The 22,697-nt window shown below is 35.1% G+C and overlaps 1 protein-coding gene across 3 annotated transcripts in view; it reads right to left on the bottom strand.

Annotated features, from left to right (window-relative positions):
* LOC128999440 (protein yellow-like) overlaps positions 1 to 17,743 on the bottom strand; it is a 45,162-nt gene extending 27,419 nt beyond the window's left edge. For 2 of the 3 annotated variants that reach the window (XM_054425962.1, XM_054425964.1), the window contains exons 1-7: positions 17,681 to 17,743; positions 15,977 to 16,151; positions 14,270 to 14,448; positions 13,168 to 13,288; positions 12,608 to 12,739; positions 11,321 to 11,452; positions 10,469 to 10,647 (exon numbers count right to left, since the gene is read on the bottom strand). In XM_054425962.1, the coding sequence (XP_054281937.1) occupies positions 10,469 to 10,647; positions 11,321 to 11,452; positions 12,608 to 12,739; positions 13,168 to 13,288; positions 14,270 to 14,448; positions 15,977 to 16,151; positions 17,681 to 17,683 (921 nt within the window). In that variant the 5' untranslated portion in view covers positions 17,684 to 17,743. Of the gene's footprint in view, positions 1 to 10,468; positions 10,648 to 11,320; positions 11,453 to 12,607; positions 12,740 to 13,167; positions 13,289 to 14,269; positions 14,449 to 15,976; positions 16,152 to 16,316; positions 16,398 to 17,680 lie in introns of those variants that run through there. The other variant, XM_054425963.1, reaches the window with a different exon arrangement.
* Between the last annotated feature and the right edge of the window lie 4,954 nt (positions 17,744 to 22,697).

Genomic DNA, 22,697 nt, shown 5'->3' with positions numbered 1-22,697 from the left:
AGTTGTACTTATAAAAATGTATTGGCCGGTGCTTCCGGTAGCCAATAGGGTATAAGTAGGGACGCCATTCAAGATTCTTGTCATTCGCCTATAGGTCTGATGATGATTGGAGTGTCCAATCGAAATCGATCACCACTTACCATCGTTTTTGTATATTTACCGTCTTGTGAGTAACAGTATAAGCGTAAATATATGTTTTAAGTGTTATAAGACGTTTCTTTTATTTACTTTCCGTAAATTTAATAACACGTACAATGCTGATCAAGAAGTTATTTAGTGAAGCTAGTCAAGCAAAGTTAGCAGCAAAATATAGGGATACAAGAATCAAGATTTCCACGAAGATTGCAGATATTTACTTCAACAAAGAATGTATCAAGAAGAGAATTACACCACAATACGCTAAAATCAAGGTCAACTGTATCACCACTGCCGCTAAAAGAACCAAGGAACAAGGAGAGGTATTATTCATCAAAAATATGATCAAACAACTTTACTGTGAAAAAGAAGAACTGAACCAGATTGCCTACAACATCCACCTACAATTTTTGAGATTATACGGACTAATTGCATGGAATTTACTACACGAAGTCGTCAGTGAAGAGGTTGAAGACGCCATGGACCGGAAATATTTACGGATAAACGACAAATTATACAAACTCGTAGAGAATAATACACCTAATGAAGACTTGGATAGGACCAATACAGAACACAAATTCCAGAAGAGAGTCATCAACCTTACAGACATTCAATTCAGTGAAGAAGAAACGAAAATACTGAACTACGGAATAAAGTACAATTTCCCAATGAAGAAGAAGGACGAAAACGAACTACTAGCTACTGAAGTCGAAGCAAATGTAAAATCACTCAGAAACGTAGACCATTATGCCGTTCGGAAGGAAGTGACAGCTAACGATTTCACCAGCATAGGACCCATAGACCCCAGCAGAAATGAAGAACTGAAGACATGCAACAATATAAAGAAGAAGCTGGAAGAGAATAGCTCAATCGTTGTGAAAGCAGACAAAAGCAACGCCATCGTAGTGCTCGGAAAAGAAGAATATATAAAGAAGACGGAAGATTTCATCAAAGAAAATAACTTCAAAGAGCTGAAAAAGGATCCAACGCAGAGGTACCAAAGAGAGCTGTCCGACGTCGTGAAGAGATGCACCAGAGTGATTCCCGAAGAATGTCGACAGAAGATGAACATCCTAAATTCTAAAGCGCCCGTGATGAAAGGGATCCCAAAAATACACAAGAAGAATGTACCCATCAGACCATTAGTTAACTTTAAATGTGCTCCTACCTACAATGTTTCAAAATTGTTAGCAAGTAAGCTCAGCAATGATTTAGAATTAGAATATGTATACAATGTAAAGAATAGTTATGAATTTGTTGAACGTGTAAAGAACATAGATATAGATTCTAATAGTAGGCTAGTCTCATTTGATATCGCAAATCTGTACACAAACATACCTGTATCAGAAACTGTAGATCTTGTTAAATGTAGGCTTTTGCAGAATAGTTTAGACGATGAATATGTCAATCAGATTGTAAAATTGCTTGTGACTGTTTTGAAGCAAAATTATTTTAGATTTAACAATAGATTTTATGAACAAACAGATGGTTTAGCTATGGGAAGTCCACTTTCGGCAATTTTGTCAGAAATATTTTTACAGCCTCAGGAAAAAGAAATATTAATGAATTTAAGAAAGAATCATGATGTAAAACTGTATGTTAGATATGTAGACGACATTCTTGTTATCTTCAGACAAGCCCAGGAACAGGAGCACGAAACGATGATGCAGACACTAAACAGCCACCACCCAAACCTCACATTTACCAACGAGTTTGAAGAAAACAAAAAGATCAACTTCCTGGACCTCACATTAGAGAGAAAAGACAGCAAGATAGAGTTTGACATCTACAGGAAACCTACGCAAACGGACACTACAATCAACAACAAGTCTATCCATCCGACAATCCACAAGACCGCAGCCTTTAGATCTATGCTGTACCGAGCCTATAAGATCCCACTTAGCCAAGCCAATAGGAAAAAAGAACTGGACACCATTATGAAGATCGCCCAAGTGAATGGATTTCGAACCAAGACGATAGAGGACATCGCAAGGAAGACGAGGAGAAAAATCGATAGACAGAATACACTACACAGCAGAACAACATTAGAAGATATAAAAGAGGAAAGCACCAGATATATCACATTTAGCTACACGGGGATTACAACACAAAGGACTGCTAACAGATTCAAGAAATACGGAGTTTCAATAGCCTACAGGACTCAGAACACCATGAGTAAAATACTGCATCCAAAAATAGAAGATTGTAACAAATTTGACACTTCGGGAATCTATAAAATCAATTGTAACGATTGTGATAGCTTCTACATTGGACAGACTGTGAACTTCGTAAACCGCTTCAAAAACCACATATCTGCGTGGAGGAACAACAAACCGGAAAGATCAAATGTCGCACAACACCAAGTCGAGAGTCAATCATGATAACACCACCGTAACCCTACTGGTAAATAAATTCTGTCAGCCAAATCAAGACTTGGGCTTCAAGACTTATAGGATTGGGAAAGCCTCTAACAAAGGTCCTAGACCTTTAAAAGTTATCTTCAAAGATCAAGCTATCGTCATGGACTTCATGAAGAATCTAGACGTCGAAATTTTAAAGAATCTTGACCAATCCCTCGCCAATGTGTCTATCACAAGAGACCGAACCAAGCGTGAAAGGAAACAGCTCAGCCACTTGCGGGAGAATCTGGAGGCTCGGACTAAGGCTGGAGAGGCTGGGCTGACAATCAAATACCGGAACGGAATCCCTAAAATTGTATCAGCAAAAAACTAGATAGGCCTAGTCGCAGCAAGTTACACGTTTACTACCAGAATGTCAATGGCCTACGAACCAAACTGGATGACTTGAAAAAAGCTGTCTCAACATGCGTCTATGACGTTATCGTTCTGGTAGAAACAAATCTTACACCGGACATCACAGACTCTGAGCTTGGTCTGTCCAATTATAATGTCCACAGATTCGACCGTTGTCCCGCTACCAGTAGCAAATCCTGTGGAGGTGGTGTTCTTGTTGCGCTTGGCTCACTGATCCCTAGAAAAGTTTTACCTACTCTGTCACCCAACTCTGAAAATATTGTTCTCTCTCTTCAATATGGTGCACATAAACCTCTAATACTTGGTGCCTGTTATATACCCCCTCAGCAGCCGTTTCATGTATATGCTGACTTGTGCAGCGGTGTTGATGAGCTTCTCTCCCAAGACTCGGGGTCCTCTTCCATACTGCTTCTGGGTGACTTTAATCTGCCGAGTACGAATTGGTCCTGTGACCAGCCTACTCCCAAGTGCAAGTCATCTGGTCTGGTCATTGATATGATGAACTTGTATCAACTTCAACAAATTAACACTGTTACCAATGTCCGAGGTGTTACACTTGATTTAATAATTTCTTCTTCATATTATTCCGTGAGGAATGTCCTGGATCTCCTTCTGCCTGCTGAGGATCATCATCCCGCTCTTGCCCTAGAGGTTTGTGCGCCCCATAACACCACTCATGAAGAACCACTCTTTGTTAGAGACTTTAATAGAATCGACTGCTCGAGGGTTTTTACGCATCTCAGTCAATTACTTGGTACGGTGTACTATATACCCGAGGACGTCAATGAACACTTCGACCAGTTCCTGCATTTGGTGCGTCACGTTGTTCTGGAGAATACTCCCCTCAAGAAAATCAATTCAACTCACTTTCCACCCTGGTTTACCCCTGAGTTGAGGCGACTGGTCATCAAGAAGAAAATACTCCATTCCCAATACAAGTCCACTCTTCGCACCTCGGATTATGTCAAGTTCTCTATGGCTCGTTCCCAGTGTAAGATTCTTACAAAACAATGTTATGATAACTATATCAATCATGTGAACTCAGCCATCACCTCAAACCCAAAATCTTTCTGGGGTTTTATTAAGAGCATGACGTCATCCTCCGCCAATGAACCATCACTTACATACAATGGTTATTCATCACAGTCACCTTCCGAAATATGTAACTTGTTTGCTGAATTCTTCTCATCAGTCTACAAGCTTCCTTCCTCTTCGACTTCTAGTTATAACTTCGGAAATCAAATGAACCTGTCCTCAATCGTGCTTGAATCATCAGATGTTGAGAAGAAGCTTTCTGAACTCAACCAATTCAAGGGAACTGGCCCTGACGACATACCTGCATCTGTCTTGAAACACTGCTCAAACTTACTTGCCCCTCAACTTACTATACTTTTCAACAAGAGTCTTCAAGCCGGGATCTTTCCTGAAGCACTCAAAGAAGGCTACGTCGTGCCAATTCATAAATCTTCATCCAAGGGAGAAGTCACAAATTATCGGCCAATTGTTATTCAACCTGCTCTGGGCAAAGTATTTGAGTGCCTTCTCATCGACAAACTTATGTTCCACTTACAAGCTCTGATTATCCCTGAACAGCATGGATTTATAGCGGGAAGATCGTCTCTCACCAATCTAGCTCTTCTCCAACATTTAGTCACCTCTGCCTTAGCCTCAGGTAGCCAGGTTGATTGTATATACTTAGACTTCTCAAAGGCATTTGATACTGTCAGTCATGAACATCTTATTGCAAAGTTGGAGGGGTATGGGATCTGCGGCAGTCTACTCAGTTGGTTCAGCTCCTATTTGAGTGGCAGATCCCTCAAAGTTAAATTCAAGTATGCATTGTCCGATCCTTTTGTTGCTCTCTCTGGAGTGCCACAGGGCTCTCATCTTGGACCGCTTCTATTCTCCCTGTTCGTCAATGATGTTGTGGATGTACTTGACTGCAACTGTCTCCTGTTCGCAGACGACTTGAAGATTTTTAGAACTGTTCGCTCTAGTGAGGACTGCCTTCGACTTCAGCAATGTCTTCGGCGTGTTGAAGATTGGTGCACCGATAACTGCATGAGGCTCAACGTTAAAAAGTGTGTGGTGGTTACATATAGTAGAGCTAGAAGGCCTGAGGATTATAATTACTGCCTAAGCAACCTGCCCCTCGCTAGAAGTGACAACATTCGAGATCTGGGTGTTGTACTGTCTGCGGATCTGAGTTTCTCACGCCATATTGAGGAAATTTATTCTAAGGCCACCAGGATATTGGGACTCATCATGAGATCCTCTAGATGTGGTCTGAGTATAGAGGCGCTTCGCACACTGTACATTTCTTTGGTGAGGTCAAGACTTGAATATTGTAGCTCTATATGGTCACCCCACCAACAGTGCTACATTGATCGTCTGGAGAGTGTCCAGTGCCGATTTCTACGTCTTATTGGATGTAGGATGGGTTACATGTACCGGGATGTACCTACCGAGGACATCAGAAGGTTTCTTGAACTTGATACCCTGGCCAAGAGGAGGGAAATCAGTGATGCCATGTTCCTGTTCAAGATACTAAATGGACGAATCAACTGTCCTGATCTGCTTGCGCTGATTGACCTGCATGTTTCCCCACCTAGATCCACTCGTTCCAATGTGCTGTTTGCTCGCCAACACTGCTCCACGAACTATGAACTTTATAGCCCTCTGCCTAGACTGCATCGACTCGGCAATCGGCTCTGTCATTATGTGGACTTCTTTGACTGCTGTCCACGGGTTGTCAAGAGGATTGCGTCTTCGGTTCTTGAGGAACAGTAATCTCGTTCTGCTGTGATTTAATTGTACAGGTCTTGTGTAATAATTTAATTCTCTGTCAATGCTTCCTTATCAATGCTCCCTAGTCATTATTGCCGTCTGTCACTAGTTTATTGATATTGCTTGTACTATTGATGTAGTTTTATCTCTCTTGTTATCTAGTTGCATGTTTTCTTGTGGTATTTTATCGACTGTTATTGTTTCCAAATTTCTATTTATTGTTATGCTTGCTATTCAACTAGTTTTTCTTTTCTATTAGCATGTGATGTTAGTACTGAATTGATGTATGTATTATCTTTCTGTTATCTAGTCGCATGTTTTCTTGTAGTATTTATCGATTGTTATTGTTACCTAATTCTATCCTTTGTTATGCTTGCTATTCAACCAGTTTTTCTTTTTCTATTAGCATGTGATGTTAGTATTGAATTGATGTATGTATTATCTTTCTGTTATCTAGTCGCATGTTTTCTTGTAGTATTTATCGATTGTTATTGTTACCTAATTCTATCCATTGTTATGCTTGCTATTCAACCAGTTTTTTTTTCCATTAGCATGTGATGTTAGTCCCTATCTGCCTTTTAATAAATCCTGCAAAAAACAAAAAAAGTAAAAGAGCATGAGAAAAGGCAGAAGGGAAGAAAATTTAATTAGGATCTTTCAATATTGTATCTGATCAGCATGTCAACCCTGTTATGTCAACCCTGTAAAAATGGTGTTATACCGTAAACAAATAAATAAATAAATAAACACCTGTTTCAGAATGGGCACTCACTAGGAAAAATGGAGGATAGTCTAGATATTTTAAAGAATTGTAAAAAAGGATATGTAATGAATGCTTGGGAAGAATTGTATATTTATAAGGAAAAATGTAAAGATAGAAATAAGTTGATTAATGAACAAATACATTTTGATTCCAGTTGTACTTATAAAAATGTATTGGCCGGTGCTTCCGGTAGCCAATAGGGTATAAGTAGGGACGCCATTCAAGATTCTTGTCATTCGCCTATAGGTCTGATGATGATTGGAGTGTCCAATCGAAATCGATCACCACTTACCATCGTTTTTGTATATTTACCGTCTTGTGAGTAACAGTATAAGCGTAAATATATGTTTTAAGTGTTATAAGACGTTTCTTTTATTTACTTTCCGTAAATTTAATAACACGTACAATGCTGATCAAGAAGTTATTTAGTGAAGCTAGTCAAGCAAAGTTAGCAGCAAAATATAGGGATACAAGAATCAAGATTTCCACGAAGATTGCAGATGTTTACTTCAACAAAGAATGTATCAGGAAGAGAATTACACCACAATACGCTAAAATCAAGGTCAACTGTAACACCACTGCCGCTAAAAGAACCAAGGAACAAGGAGAGGTATTATTCATCAAAAATATGATCAAACAACTTTACTGTGAAAAAGAAGAACTGAACCAGATTGCCTACAACATCCACCTACAATTTTTGAGATTATACGGACTAATTGCATGGAATTTACTACACGAAGTCGTCAGTGAAGAGGTTGAAGACGCCATGGACCGGAAATATTTACGGATAAACGACAAATTATACAAACTCGTAGAGAATAATACACCTAATGAAGACTTGGATAGGACCAATACAGAACACAAATTCCAGAAGAGAGTCATCAACCTTACAGACATTCAATTCAGTGAAGAGGAAACGAAAATACTGAACTACGGAATGAAGTACAATTTCCCAATGAAGAAGAAGGACGAAAACGAACTACTAGCTACTGAAGTCGAAGCAAATGTAAAATCACTCAGAAACGTAGACCATTATGCCGTTCGGAAGGAAGTGACAGCTAACGATTTCACCAGCATAGGACCCATAGACCCCAGCAGAAATGAAGAACTGAAGACATGCAACAATATAAAGAAGAAGCTGGAAGAGAATAGCTCAATCGTTGTGAAAGCAGACAAAAGCAACGCCATCGTAGTGCTCGGAAAAGAAGAATATATAAAGAAGACGGAAGATTTCATCAAAGAAAATAACTTCAAAGAGCTGAAAAAGGATCCAACGCAGAGGTACCAAAGAGAGCTGTCCGACGTCGTGAAGAGATGCACCAGAGTGATTCCCGAAGAATGTCGACAGAAGATGAACATCCTAAATTCTAAAGCGCCCGTGATGAAAGGGATCCCAAAAATACACAAGAAGAATGTACCCATCAGACCATTAGTTAACTTTAAATGTGCTCCTACCTACAATGTTTCAAAATTGTTAGCAAGTAAGCTCAGCAATGATTTAGAATTAGAATATGTATACAATGTAAAGAATAGTTATGAATTTGTTGAACGTGTAAAGAACATAGATATAGATTCGAATAGTAGGCTAGTCTCATTTGATATCGCAAATCTGTACACAAACATACCTGTATCAGAAACTGTAGATCTTGTTAAATGTAGGCTTTTGCAGAATAGTTTAGACGATGAATATGTCAATCAGATTGTAAAATTGCTTGTGACTGTTTTGAAGCAAAATTATTTTAGATTTAACAATAGATTTTATGAACAAACAGATGGTTTAGCTATGGGAAGTCCACTTTCGGCAATTTTGTCAGAAATATTTTTACAGCACCAGGAAAAAGAAATATTAATGAATTTAAGAAAGAATCATGATGTAAAACTGTATGTTAGATATGTAGACGACATTCTTGTTATCTTCAGACAAGCCCAGGAACAGGAGCACGAAACGATGATGCAGACACTAAACAGCCACCACCCAAACCTCACATTTACCAACGAGTTTGAAGAAAACAAAAAGATCAACTTCCTGGACCTCACATTAGAGAGAAAAGACAGCAAGATAGAGTTTGACATCTACAGGAAACCTACGCAAACGGACACTACAATCAACAACAAGTCTATCCATCCGACAATCCGCAAGACCGCAGCCTTTAGATCTATGCTGTACCGAGCCTATAAGATCCCACTTAGCCAAGCCAATAGGAAAAAAGAACTGGACACCATTATGAAGATCGCCCAAGTGAATGGATTTCGAACCAAGACGATAGAGGACATCGCAAGGAAGACGAGGAGAAAAATCGATAGACAGAATATACTACACAGCAGAACAACATTAGAAGATATAAAAGAGGAAAGCACCAGATATATCACATTTAGCTACACGGGGACTACAACACAAAGGACTGCTAACAGATTCAAGAAATACGGAGTTTCAATAGCCTACAGGACTCAGAACACCATGAGTAAAATACTGCATCCAAAAATAGAAGATTGTAACAAATTTGACACTTCGGGAATCTATAAAATCAATTGTAACGATTGTGATAGCTTCTACATTGGACAGACTGTGAACTTCGTAAACCGCTTCAAAAACCACATATCTGCGTGGAGGAACAACAAACCGGAAAGATCAAATGTCGCACAACACCTGTTACAAAATGGGCACTCACTAGGAAAAATGGAGGATAGTCTAGATATTTTAAAGAATTGTAAGAAAGGATATGTAATATAATAATAATATAAGGATATGTAATAATAAGACGTTTCTTTTATTTACTTTCCGCTTATTATTTTGTAACAGTCATAACACTTACTACGATTTCTTTTAGACTGATATCTGAGAATAGAAGCGTAGATAAAACCACCTATGAAAGAAGTCTGTGCTTGGTTTAAAGTCTCTTTCATTATTTCCAAATACAGTAAGTTAAACATAGTTTCAATCATAGAGTAAGTAAAAGAATTTATAGATCTAATGTAACGCAAGAAAAATTTAAAAAACCCGACTTTAATAAAATAAAAGTTGAAATCACAGCAACTAAATCAATGAAATTACTAACTTAAAAAACAATGTTGAATGTAAACACGGTAATTCTGAGCAATTACTTGGTCAACCCCAATTTTTTTCATATTTTACTACGGTCATCAGGAGGTTCTCAGAAAGCAAGAAACATATAATTCAAGGCCCGCAAGGCCATCGTACATGTTGCCAAGCGCCGAGTAACCTTACCTAACCTAACCTAACTTATTATGTTTTTTTTAGTCTCAAATACATCTCTAAGGCCAATTGTAACAGTACCGTTACGTTAGATTAGGTTAATTAATAACCTAACTTAACCTAACCTAACCTAACTTAACCTTGCGGGGCTTGAATTATATGTTTCTTGCTTTCTGAGAACCTCCTGATGACCGTAGTAAAATATGAAAAAAATTGGGGTTGACCAAGTAATTGCTCAGAATTACCATAAACATTAAACACATAACAAAAATATTTTGGTAATTTCATGGCAGACGACGGCTGATTTAGTGTTAGTGATTTTGATTTAGCTAGTCAAATGAGGCACCAACGAACAAAAAAAAAACGTGTCAAATAACGAACTTTATTGAGTTAAGTTAAATCGGAAACATTCACGAAATTTATTCGAATATAGTTTATTAAGAACTACACAAAAAAATAAATCCGTGGTACAAGAATCAGATTTTTTAATGCTGTAATAAAAGAGCCTTTTATTAACATAGTTTTAGCATGGAATTTTTATAGGCTGACAGTGAGGTCTTCACTTCGTTTCGTCCAATTAAATAAATAACTCAACAGTTGCTTTTGCTTTCACTGTATGCTGATGACAATAGTTAACAAGCAGCAGTTAAGTTTTTTCTTACCTAGTAAAGATTATAACAGTTGACAAGTAAATGGCAAACTTTTGCTCAACTAGTAATGTGATTGAAACAGTTGACAAGCAACAGTTACTTTTGCTATCAACGAGTGCTGTTAACGTCGACGACACCAACCCACCTCGGCAGCAGATTGTGAACTTCTGGTGGCGTTGAACTCATGGAAGCTGTCCGCAGCTCCGTCAGGGTCCTCGAGAAACAGCTGACTGTTGCGGAGGACAGAGGTCGTTACCCAAGACTCTTTTACACTGGTGAGACTGTGGAAGTAAAGGGTGCGGTCACCGTTGTTGCGGAGAGGACCTGCCAAACAGAGTAGTAAAAACTTAAGAGTTTAAATGGTAGTAACGAGTTTTTGAAATATTTGCCATTGGTGATAGTTTTTAAGTTTACTAGACCTTGCATTCCAGTAGAGATTTTGCACTTGCGTAATCGCTGACTGATTTTGCGAGTCATTTTGTAAGCAGTGGTGTTAGTCATACATTTTCCAATTTAGAATATGATTCGCTAACCATTATATAGGTTTTTGTGAAAGAAACAGAGATCCACTACACCACTGTTTGTAAGTACTGTAGGCTAATTTAGGAGTATAAAAACAGTTTTTGTAATACATGTATGCAACTTAAGCGTACGACAGGTCTTGTGGTAGCTCTGCCTGTTGAAATAAAGTATTTTAAGCTCATTTGCTTAGGAATTCATCGAGGAAAGGATAGGGAAATAACTAACTCACTTGAGTACAGTCTTTTTCTATTGATAGAAAAATTATTCACAAATAATGTGAGCTAAAAGAGAGAATATAAGAAAGACAAAATTTGTTAGCACCTGGAATTAAGCTTTACGAAAGATTTAATTTTAAATCCTGGAGAAGCTACAAAATTTAACGTATCCGTCCATTTTATTTGTTGGCTTAATTTGACTAGGTATGACATTTTTATAATGACCCATTTCTGTTTTCACCCTTTAAACTCATACAAACCCAAAGCTAGGCCGAACATTCCAAAGTTGAGCTTGTAGTGTTTATCAGCAGTGTGGAATTTTAAGGCTTCTTCGTAAGGACCAAAACAGTCCCCAGAGGCTCTCCAGGACTTGTCTTTAGCGGAGTCATACACTGGAAATAAAATTAAAACTATTTGTACGGATTTATTTATTTATATGTTGAATTATATTTATAAAAGAAACAACCAAATACTACACTGTATTTTGTTTAAATTATATACAGTCATGTAATAAATCAATTTAGCACATGAATCAAACTCGTGTTGTTATAGCATTATCATTATAAGATGGGAAACCTACCTAGGTGCGTATTTTAACTCAGATATGAGTGTAGAATGTTGTGGGATGATCTGTGTAGCTTTGTTACTGACTAAGATCGGCTGTTTCGTCAGGATCATTTTATTTAAAGCCCAATTATCAGGGACAGCTGGTCAAGTTTCAAGCCATCAAAAAGCTTCCTACTTCTTCTCAGGATCGAACCGGTGACCTTCTGATTGTCAAGCGAGCACTTTAACCACTCATGTCATGGGACCATTATGTCTCCCATAATTTCAACAAACATCAATAGCCCTTCAGGGATCAAATGAGGTAATTTTTAATGTTTTATTTAGTTTTAATTGTTTTAAATTAATTTCCATAATTTTTATTTTGTATTGATGTTTTGAGGTAATATGCTTTACATTTTTTATTATCGTTAGTTGAAATTTGTACATCGACAAAATACTTATTGATGTTATGAAGCAAAGGTAAATTCATTTTTCTATCTATTCTACTGAGAATATCTCTTATATATTTTATTCTATGAAAAGTATTAAATTGTGAGTGAAATTCCCAAGCCCTTAGTTGATTCATTAATAATGAAGACAGCAACAGACTTTTTGTAACAGACAGCAAATTACAAGTTTTATATCAATGCATAGTTTGATGAAGATGAACAAAAGAATGCAAGATACCTTTGATCTTTGATAGAATAGACAAGATGAACTAAAAAGCTTTATTATTAAATAAGATCAACTATTTCTTTGGACAGGACAGTTTATTAAAAGCCCGATGATAGATTACAACTGTGTTTAGTTTTCAACCAAGGTTACTGGTTTTTTCTTTTATTCAACCAGTGTTCGGTTAAGTCTAAAAATGGCTACAATTTTAGCTTGGAGATTGGATGTCAACTACTACCTATACTTTTAGTAGGCATACTAGATAAAATTTTTTTTACAGAATACAACTTTTACGTTTCAGGATTTGTGATTGATTCAACTATAAGTACCAATCAGCTTGTAGGACACGGCATCAGAGATGTAAGCAAAAGCGTCACTACAGTCTGGAGTTCTTGTATCTACAGCGATGTTGAGAAGAAGATTTCTATGGTCCAGGTCAGAATCTGAGATCCTGTAACGCTCTGTTGGAAAAAAACACAAGGTTAAGACTATAAACATTCATAATCTACTAAAACTATAAATTTAAAGCCTCAGACATTAATCTGTTAATTAAACTTATTTTTGCTGGGTTAGGAAAACCCCGAGAAAATGTTAGTTAAATATATTTAAAAGCTCTAAGATAACTCACAATACCTGTAAAAGTTTTAGTTCAAACCACATAGACCTACTGTACTTGTTACAGTAGTAATTAAACTCATTCAATGCTAATAATAGCTACGGTAATGGTTAACATAGCAATGGTTATTACAGGTTTGCTTTCTCAAATTAACTCCCCATTAAAAACCTGTAAGGATAGGTATCTGCAGTCATTCATCAATTCATATCTTCTCTGGGTCAAATGAAACTGTATGACTCTACTTTATTATATGAGACTACAATGTAAACTTACTGATAAGAGTATCTGTACGGAGATCAAAGATCAATATTTGCGGGGGACATTTTCTCTCAAAGGTGGTGAAAACGTTGATAACACTAGAGTCTAAAACCCACAGCCTTCCGCACCTGTCCACCTGGGGAACAGAGGAAATTATATATGAAAATGAAACAGAATAAAGTGAACCAGATGTGTATAATAATTGTGAAACGGAGGATATGTAGCCGGTCCATCATATATTTGTAACTTGAAAATGCTACTACCCATGATATTTTAGGGGAAGAAAAGTAAACTGCTGTAGTTTTCTTGTTAATTGAAGTATTTTGATCAAATTTGAAACATTAATTTAATTCGTACTAAACTCTTAATATTTTACTAAATAACACACAATTGAATTTCGTGTAGCAGCAAACCCATGTTCTCATTAAACTCATTTAACTCATTTAACTCATTAAACTATTGTTATTTAATAGGGAATAAATCTGACATGTTTAAGAAGATATTTTAGTAAAATTATAATCATAGGCAAATGGAAATTCTCTTATGCTGCAGGTTTGCTGCTGCGGGGGTATTTCTAATTGTTAGTTCTGGTGGGCCATCCAACAATGACATTACATAGCTTATATCTTTATGAAATAATGTTTTTTATTGTTTTCCTTCTGATTATAGGTATTTAGCATTGTACCCTTGGTAATTCGAAATTCTTGTTAATCTGACTCTGTAGGTCCACATCTATCAGATTATCAAGATCTACTTGTATTTATACACATGGTTAACACTTCACTGAAGTTCACTATGTACACTCATATCTTAGTATAGTCATCCTAATAGGTCACCTAATACTATACTCCGTTCACCAAATTTAGGCGGTTTTAGGGGAAGACATTTTCCCCCTCCACATGATACTAAATTTAAAACAATAGCTCAACAGCTAAGGTTTGCCAAAACGTCAATCAGTTACAAAATACATTTAAGAAAAGATGTCGTGGGTAAGCTTCCTTACATACTGTCTAAATGTTGTGAACAGACTTGTAGTAACTGTTTTACCACTTTGATGTCTCTGGGAGTTATTAAGTAGATCTAAAACCTTAACTTACTACACATCCAGATAACTCACGTGAGTCCGGAACACAGAGTTTATCCCATCACAGCCACCCTGGTGCCACGACCAGTCCGGGTAGGGTTGTAGGAGAGTCACATTATCTCGTTGTTGGTCTGTCACCATCGCAAGGGTTACTGGAGCCCCTACCTTGAGTTTGGGCATTGTGACAAACATCTTCCGGTCCCTTCCATGTTCTGAAATAGTAAATATTGTTTGTTTTATATTGATTATTTCACTAAACTTCAGGCCTGTGTTTTGCATGTGATGCGCTATGGGTCCGTAAGACAATTGCGGCCCTCTCCATTGCATTGTGGTGGGATTTTTCTCTTCCTTGCGCCTCCTAAAAACCTAAAAAGAGTTCATGTACCAATGTTAACTATAAATAAAAGTGTTAATGACTGTCCCTTGCTCCTCCTGGTGGACTGCCCACTCGTGTATGAGCAAAGATATAATTAAATTGTACAAACCTGATTTTTATTACAAACGAAAATTAAATAATGGAAAGAGTGTGTGGTAACAAAGTAGATTCAGAAACAAATTGTCTAATAATGCGGATAGAAATGTTGGAATGTTTATGATAGGTTATTGGATTAGAAGTTATCAATTCAATTCAATTATCAATTATTTAAATGGGGACGCCACTATGTGCGTATTTATCACCCAAATCCTTCACCCAAATATGAGTGAAGGATGAGTGGCACTGTAGGAAAGTTGTCATTACTTTCACTGTTAAATTTACTTATTAGCAAAATTTTCACTTATTTTATTATTTTTTACTTATTAGCAAAACCTAGTGTAAGAAGTATCATTAAGTTTCGTTCTTAATCTTAAACAACATTTTTTTAGTTAGTATCTTAGATATCACATTAAAACACTTTTCACAAAATATGTGAATATAAATTACACAATTCTGAACAATCTAACAATTAGCAGTGTCATACTTGTACTGTTAACATATACAATTTGCATACTTTAGGTGCAGTTACAACTTGCACCTGGTAGATAAGAACAAAACGTTTCCACTACTTTATCATAATTTTGTGCCTCATAATTTCAAAAATGACACCAGTACGCCCATTGACTCTGTATACTGCAAGCCTTCTTATCTGATGCATATTGTATTGTATTGTATGACTGATTTTCTTAAAATTGTCTTCATGAATGATGAATCTATAGGTAGTATTGTAGTATATGAGGTGGTAATGATATCAGAGGCTAAATAATTCTAGTTGGTCATGATAATTTTAAAAATCGTATAGTTACAAGATAAATTGAATCAAAAGGTACCTCGGTATTTATCTGAAAACTTTTTTTTTTATGAACTCAAAGCATAACTATCAACGAAGAAGATCTAGAACATGATCCCTAAAAAATAGCTATACCTGTAAGATGTAAGGTTTTTTTATTATAATTTTTATTATCATTGTCATCATCATTTGAAATGTGGATGACACTGTGGTGCTTATTTGAATCCAAATATGAGTGGTGAAAGATGAGTGTAGAATAGTGTGAGATGATCCGTGTTTAGTTACATTTATTATTAGAATTAAGAAGTTGAAGAAATGTCTCAAAGCAAATATACTTCACCATGAAATTGTACATCCCAAAAATATAACCTGCATCATAGCTAAAAGGAAAATTGACAATGTAACTGTAAAGAGGCAGTCATTTTCAAATGCTTACTCTAATGTAGGCCTATAAAAACATTGTAAATTCACTCACCTGCCCATGTGTCAACGTCGATAATCAGATTGTTTTCAGGAATGAAATCTCCGTTGGCGAGACTTTCGGTCCTGATTTCCTCCGAGGGAAAAACAAAGTCAACCGCCTTCCAGGAATACAGTGTCTCCATGTGCCCAGCCAGAGTGGCAGGACACAAAAGAAGAAGTAGGATCAACTGGAAAATCAAGAATCACTGTTCTGTTAATTACAATGGGACCTAGGTGCAAATCGCACATTATAATAGAGTTCAAAACTTAATTCCAAAGTAAAAATAATAATGCAACGCCCTTTTTCAAAGATCTAGATCAACAACGTAAAGATTAGTGAGAGATTTACCTACCTCAATCAGGTTGCAATTATTAAAAAAGTAGCAAATTAAAAATTTATTTTAAAGACTATTTCATCTCTCACTGACTGTATCCAGTCTGACTGTGGTTATACATCAACAAACAACAATTACCAGCTGGTATATTGCAATACACATTTTTAAGCAGTTGTCAAGAAATTTGGTCAGCAACACTGGATCTTTGAAAGTGAACTATAGAAATTGAAGTGAAAGAGGAGCAAAACCCTGAAGACAATTAAACTTGTTCGTTACTATTCGCAGGTTCGCTGGATTATAAGTTTTAAAATTACGCCTCTTTCGTGAAAATCGCTTAAATTGGACAGCTGGAAAGGGATGTTACAGAGGAAAATCTTATATGTAGATAGTTAAATTAAGATAGTGGCATGATGATGCTTGTTTTAACCTAGCAATGTGTAAAATGGCTTGTTTAACTTTGTTACTATGACCAGCTTTTTCGTTAGCCAGGAACATTAGTTTTTTTTATGTAAAACGCAATTAGCTTTTATTGATAGCTAGCTGTCCCAGTTACAACGCACAAAAAAGCTACTGACTTTTCCTAGCATTAACTCGGCAACCGACTGCTTCAATGCAAGCCCTATACAAGTTGTGCTGTAAGTAAACAGCCAAACACCGGGAAATGGTTCTATGATCGAAATAAAGAGTAAATCAAGCGTGACATTTTCCCCCAAAAAACGCGTTATTCACCAGATATCTACCATTTTGGATTATTTACATAAATTATGTTATTTGAATTTTCCATGGAAAAAAAGTTTCATGTGTGAATTTTCCATGGAAAAAAAGTTTCATGTGTATTTTAAGGTGCAAGATACTATTTTATTAACAAATCAAACTTAGAAAAAATTTAAAATTTCAAAATGGCGGTCTTTTAAATTATTTAAAGTCGATTCCATGATTAATTTGAGTAACTAAATACAAATTTTACAGAATATATATTTAATGCACTTTCAAATACGAGTCCAATGACCGTAAAATATCCTAATAATAGATAAAAATGGCGACCATTTAAAAACCTTGTTAAATAACAAAAAGAAAAGAATTTTACGGCTTTGCTTCTACAAAATCCCACTTCATTTTTCATTCACACTTGCAATACATCAAACTTGCAATTGTATAAATATGTACAATGTATATATTTGATATCTATTGAGCGTTGTAAGCTCCATTTTCAATCTCCAACTATACACCAATAATACATTTCAATCGTCAAATACATTGAACATTTTTGCAACAGCAAGGGTACTTAATAGAATTGATATTGTGTCGCTACATCAAACAGTAGGTCTATTATGCTGTCGGTCTTTTACAATGTAAAATGACAAATAAGGAAGAGTTCTTACCATATTTTGTACATGTCAAATCACGAGCGGATGGTGCAGTAACCTACTGCCGTACATTACCAGAGAGAATTGAGGAAGTCACTGAGTTATCATACAGTATTTATGTTAGACAAACATTAGCTGTGCTAACTATTCTATTACCTATAACTGTTGAACTCTGTGATTGTGATAGTAGTGTAAGTTTGTGGTTTGGAGGTTATAATGTATATTTTTAGTATGGAAATGTATATATGGAACGCAGAGAAGTTAAAATAAAAATTGATAATAGTTAGTGGAGACAAAATTGATATTGTATACAGCCTGAATAAAAAGTATGAATGTTACAAAGCCTAGTGGGAATAAAATATAATTGAAATAGTAAATAATAGTGATAAATTAAAATGTAGGTGCATATTATTTATTTTGTGATAACAATACTGTAAGTAGCCTGGTGGAAATGAATTATTGAAATCGTATCTAGCTTAGTAAAAATATGTTAATGGGTACACCACTCATGAAAATAAAAAAAAAGTTCATGCGTACATATCTTAATCTAAAACAGAAATCATTGTAGAAAGCCTTTCAAATTATTTTTACATGAGTATATTAAAGGTTTATATCTTGTTGGAAATTAAATAGGTTACATGGTCAAGTGAAATATAAAATCATACAAAAAAGTGCATAGTGTGGTAAAATTAAAAAAAATACAAATGGTACATTAGTACATCCCACTACCTACTGTAAAACAAAAAATAGCGTAACGACACAATGAAATAATAAATGTACAAATTAAAATTCACTAAATAGCCAAGTGAAAATAAAAATGTATAAGGTATTGCCTATTTAGGACACAAATATCCAAGGTGTAAACTACCTAGAAGGTGTAAAAATAAAGAATATACGTACTTGGCTTTTTGGAAATTGAAAAATCGTGTTGTACATAACCTTGTAAATACCTTTTAAGAAAATCCTTAAAAACAAATAAATAAACAGTTAATTTAAAAATGTGGTGCATAAATATGCACAAAGCTAGGTGGAATTATAAATAGTACATCATTGTCGAAAAAAATTATAAATAACTTGATATTTTGTTGATATTTTTTGTTTATATTTTGTATGTCTTAGAATCAAATTCTGTGACCTTTATATCTTAAGGCGGATGCTTTAAATACTCAGTTACTAAGCAAGCTTTTTACACATACCAAATAACTATAAATACATTACACTCTACAGTATCATTGACTTTGTGACAGTTTTCTTCATTCAGCTGCTATTTGTCGGCAATGCAGATCACATATATGTGTTAGTTCCCGAATACTCCGCATGAAGCAGCACTTTCTGTTCAAGATAAAATCTTTGAATCGTAATTTTTGTATTATTTAAAGATGATTTTGAGGCGCATAATGTAAATACCTCCGCCGCAGCAAACCTGCAGACTAAGCGAATTTCCATTTGACTGATTGGTTGTACACTGAAATGTCTACTTAGAAATATAGCATTTATTCCCAATTTAAATAGAATTACTTTAACAAGTACTTAGGTTTGCTGCATCAGGGAGGGTAAAACTATTTTTTTTTTTGTAAAATGTTAATAGTAAGAAATAAAAATTTTTTCCAAATTTGATCAAAATATGTTCATAAACAAGCAAACTACAACAGTTTACTTATTCTCCATAAGAATAACATGGGAATTTTAAATTTACAATTTTTTGGAATTTTCTCCGTAACCATTAGGCGCATAATAACGCTTCAATATACTAAATTATTTGTTTTTTAAGCTCTACAAAATGGTTTGGAAAGAAATTGCAAAATTTTATGTTTTTTGGGTCAAAAATGGGAAAAACCTATTTTTACCCCATAAAACCCCCGTAAACCCCCGTTCCCATGATCCGATCATGCTGGATCGCTAACTCGTTCGAATAAACGTAGGTTTACACGTTTGTACCAAATTTCATCAAAATCGGATCATTTTTGCTCGAGTTATCGTGCTAACGGACACACACACACACACACACACATATATATATATATATATATAAATATATATATATATATATATAAATATATAAATATATATATATATATATATATAAATATATAAATATATATATATATATATATATGAATCTGAACGAATGGTGTTTTTGGCCTCTAGGGACCTCAAAACGAAAAAAAAATCTGTCCCGCGTCCAGGTCTTACTATGAGTACTACGGTAATAGCTTATTCCCTATATGGGAAATTCGCTAAAATCGTTATATATATCAGCTTTTTATTACCCTCCCGATTTGACTTCATGTGTTGTTTAATATAAGATTTTAAATAAATTAAAATGATCATTAAATCACCAACATTTTAGTAATTTAATTCTTACAAATAAAAAATGCCTCAATTAAAACATACAAAAAATATGTCTAGTAATTATTTGTCTATACAAATAGTTTATGACTCAATCAAAAACGTATACTTTAAATGTCATAAAGGTATCTTGAACAGCTTTTAAGATAAAAACTTAAAACACAAATAAACTAAATGATAATAATCGTAATAAGTCGCTTTTGAAAAAAGCTATTCATGATTTTTGTTTTATTAAACCCATAATTAGACCCATTAAACACATTTCTAAATTTCTGGTAGTACCCACGGGACACCTTTTATACGCAGTTCTATGTACTGATATTCAATGTTTTAAATATTAGAAGAATACTAAATTCTTCCTTCGTCTTTCGTCATTCATACACAATAAGATTGGCACAAAAGTTCAAAAGTAGGCTAACAATGCAAAATAACGATGTATTTGTTCACTAGTTTACGTCAACCAATAACTTTTAAACAAAATACAACTCTGCATTCGCCGTAAGATACCGTACTGATTGTTCTCTGATATTATTACTACTAAGAGTGAAGTTTAGGCTGTAAAACCCATCCAAACATAAAAGAAAGCATTGAGTAAGCACTAAGTAGAACTGGATATGATATAAAACTCATTCTAAAGAATATTCGAGAAATAAGGACGAAAAGTCTACTCAATTTTTCAAAGTCAATGGCACCATCTTAAAAGTCTCGGGTTCAACGATCCAGCGTCGAAGGACATTTTATACCAGATGACTCGCCAAAGACGTTTAAATACAATATGTAACAATTCATACACAACAATGAAGTTTGTTGGTCTTTGAGGGGACTGGCCCTATTAGAGGGGGCGTAACATGCTTTATGTTGTCGAGTTTGAGTTGAGGGGGTAATTTGGCACAAGGGGGACAAATTGGCGAGTTATTGCGCCATTGTAAAGGATTCTCTGAGCAATTGTGGAAGTGGATGTTGATAATTTAAATTCTTTGAATAATATGGTGCAAATTTTACCGGATTTTCCTGGCTACTACGACTTTTTAGGAATTTTAAGGGAGATTTCCTTAAAACCCCTATGAAATAATATATTGAAGGTTTTACAAGAAGGCGTAAAATATCACTGTAAAATTGTATTTTATCAAAGTAAACCATCAAAATTATCTTAAAAACATCGGTTTGAGATATTCAACAATATAAATTCAACGATATTTGCTAATAAACAAAAGGCGTGCTAATTTAAATTTTCTGATGTTGAAGTAGTAATGTTTTCCTAGTTTTCGAATAAGTTATTCGTGTTTTATTTTTAACATAGAACAGATGATTTAGATAATGCTTTTTGCACTCCAGTATGTCTACTGTAGCACAACACGAGTCAAAGTATTTTCGCGCACCCACAACGTTACGTTTATGCAGAATTTGTATACAGTATATACAAAAGGACGTATCAGTTGTGCTTTGTTCAAAATACATCCTGTAACTTTTAATTATTATGCTATTAAGACGTAGAAATTTTACAAGGGATTATAAAACGTAGATGAAATAGACAATCTTTCGAAAAAGATATTTTTTATTATGGTTTCATTAGGCGTTTATTACTGATTTACTGTTCTCCCGAACAAATTCTCAAATGATTTCTTAAAAATGGGAAATAATACAACCTGGTAAAGAAATTTTAAGCAAATATTTATTACTTGATTTGGGAATACATCTATATAAAACCCAGTCTCGAATAAAAAAACTAGCCCTCTAAAGTTAGAATTTTACTAAGGAACGTTAGAAGGTTTTATAAGGAACGGTGTCATTACTAAAACAACGTTTAAAATTCACTTCCTTTACGTAAATGTCTCTGGTGTTAAACGTCGCACTATTTTGTGAACCTCAAAGGATGTGAAATTGAAAGCCAACACTCATAAACAAACAGCTGACAGTTTCAACAATGGGATGTTAAATCAGCTGTTGTATTGTTGCCAGTCATTCACTCTGCCTGCGGTGCCTCTTGGCGGTCATCTCATCAAACTGAGCCCAGAGGCTCTTTGTAGAGCATTAGCCTTCAACTAGTCTTCTGAAGTTCGTCAAGATTATGTTGGTAGCGCTGGGCATTGTTTAACATTTATGTTTCAAGCCTTGTAACCAAGTTAAGGAAATAAGTGATTCATGGAAACACAAATATTTTGATTCCAGTTGGATTCCGGAATTGAACGATTTGAAAATTCTTTTCCACCCTGTTGATCCTAGAAGCATTAACTATATAGTCAATGCTAGAAGGGCATGCTAAATTATACAGAATTTTGGTTCACTGAGAAACGGATTTTTAATTCATCCAAGCAAAATAATTTTTGTTATACAGTTAAACCACCAGACTGTCAACGTTTTTACTTTAGGTTTACTTTCATATTGCCATTAAAAAAACTATCCGTAGTTGAACTTTAATCTTAATGGCTTTGAATTACACAAAATTAGTGTCCAATTGAAATGGTACTTAAAAGGACATGAACCTAAGAAAAGTATTCTGCTTAGATTTATCAAGCGAAATTGCATTAAGCTAAACGAGTACACTATTAGGAGATTTTTTTTCATTTAATGAATGCCTACCAAATTAACTTTTGGCACGTCAATAAAACATGATCATTTAGAATGGTAAATAAAATATTTAAAACATGTTTAATAAAACCTTGGACGATTAAAAAACTCCAGA

This window comes from Macrosteles quadrilineatus, unplaced genomic scaffold, assembly GCF_028750875.1.
Source record: "Macrosteles quadrilineatus isolate MER2022 unplaced genomic scaffold, UCM_ALF_1.0 Scaffold_8__2_contigs__length_117827958, whole genome shotgun sequence".
Lineage (NCBI taxonomy): Eukaryota > Metazoa > Arthropoda > Insecta > Hemiptera > Cicadellidae > Macrosteles > Macrosteles quadrilineatus.
Note: the sequence above shows the minus strand (reverse complement) of the source record. Positions and strands in the feature narration are given on the sequence as shown.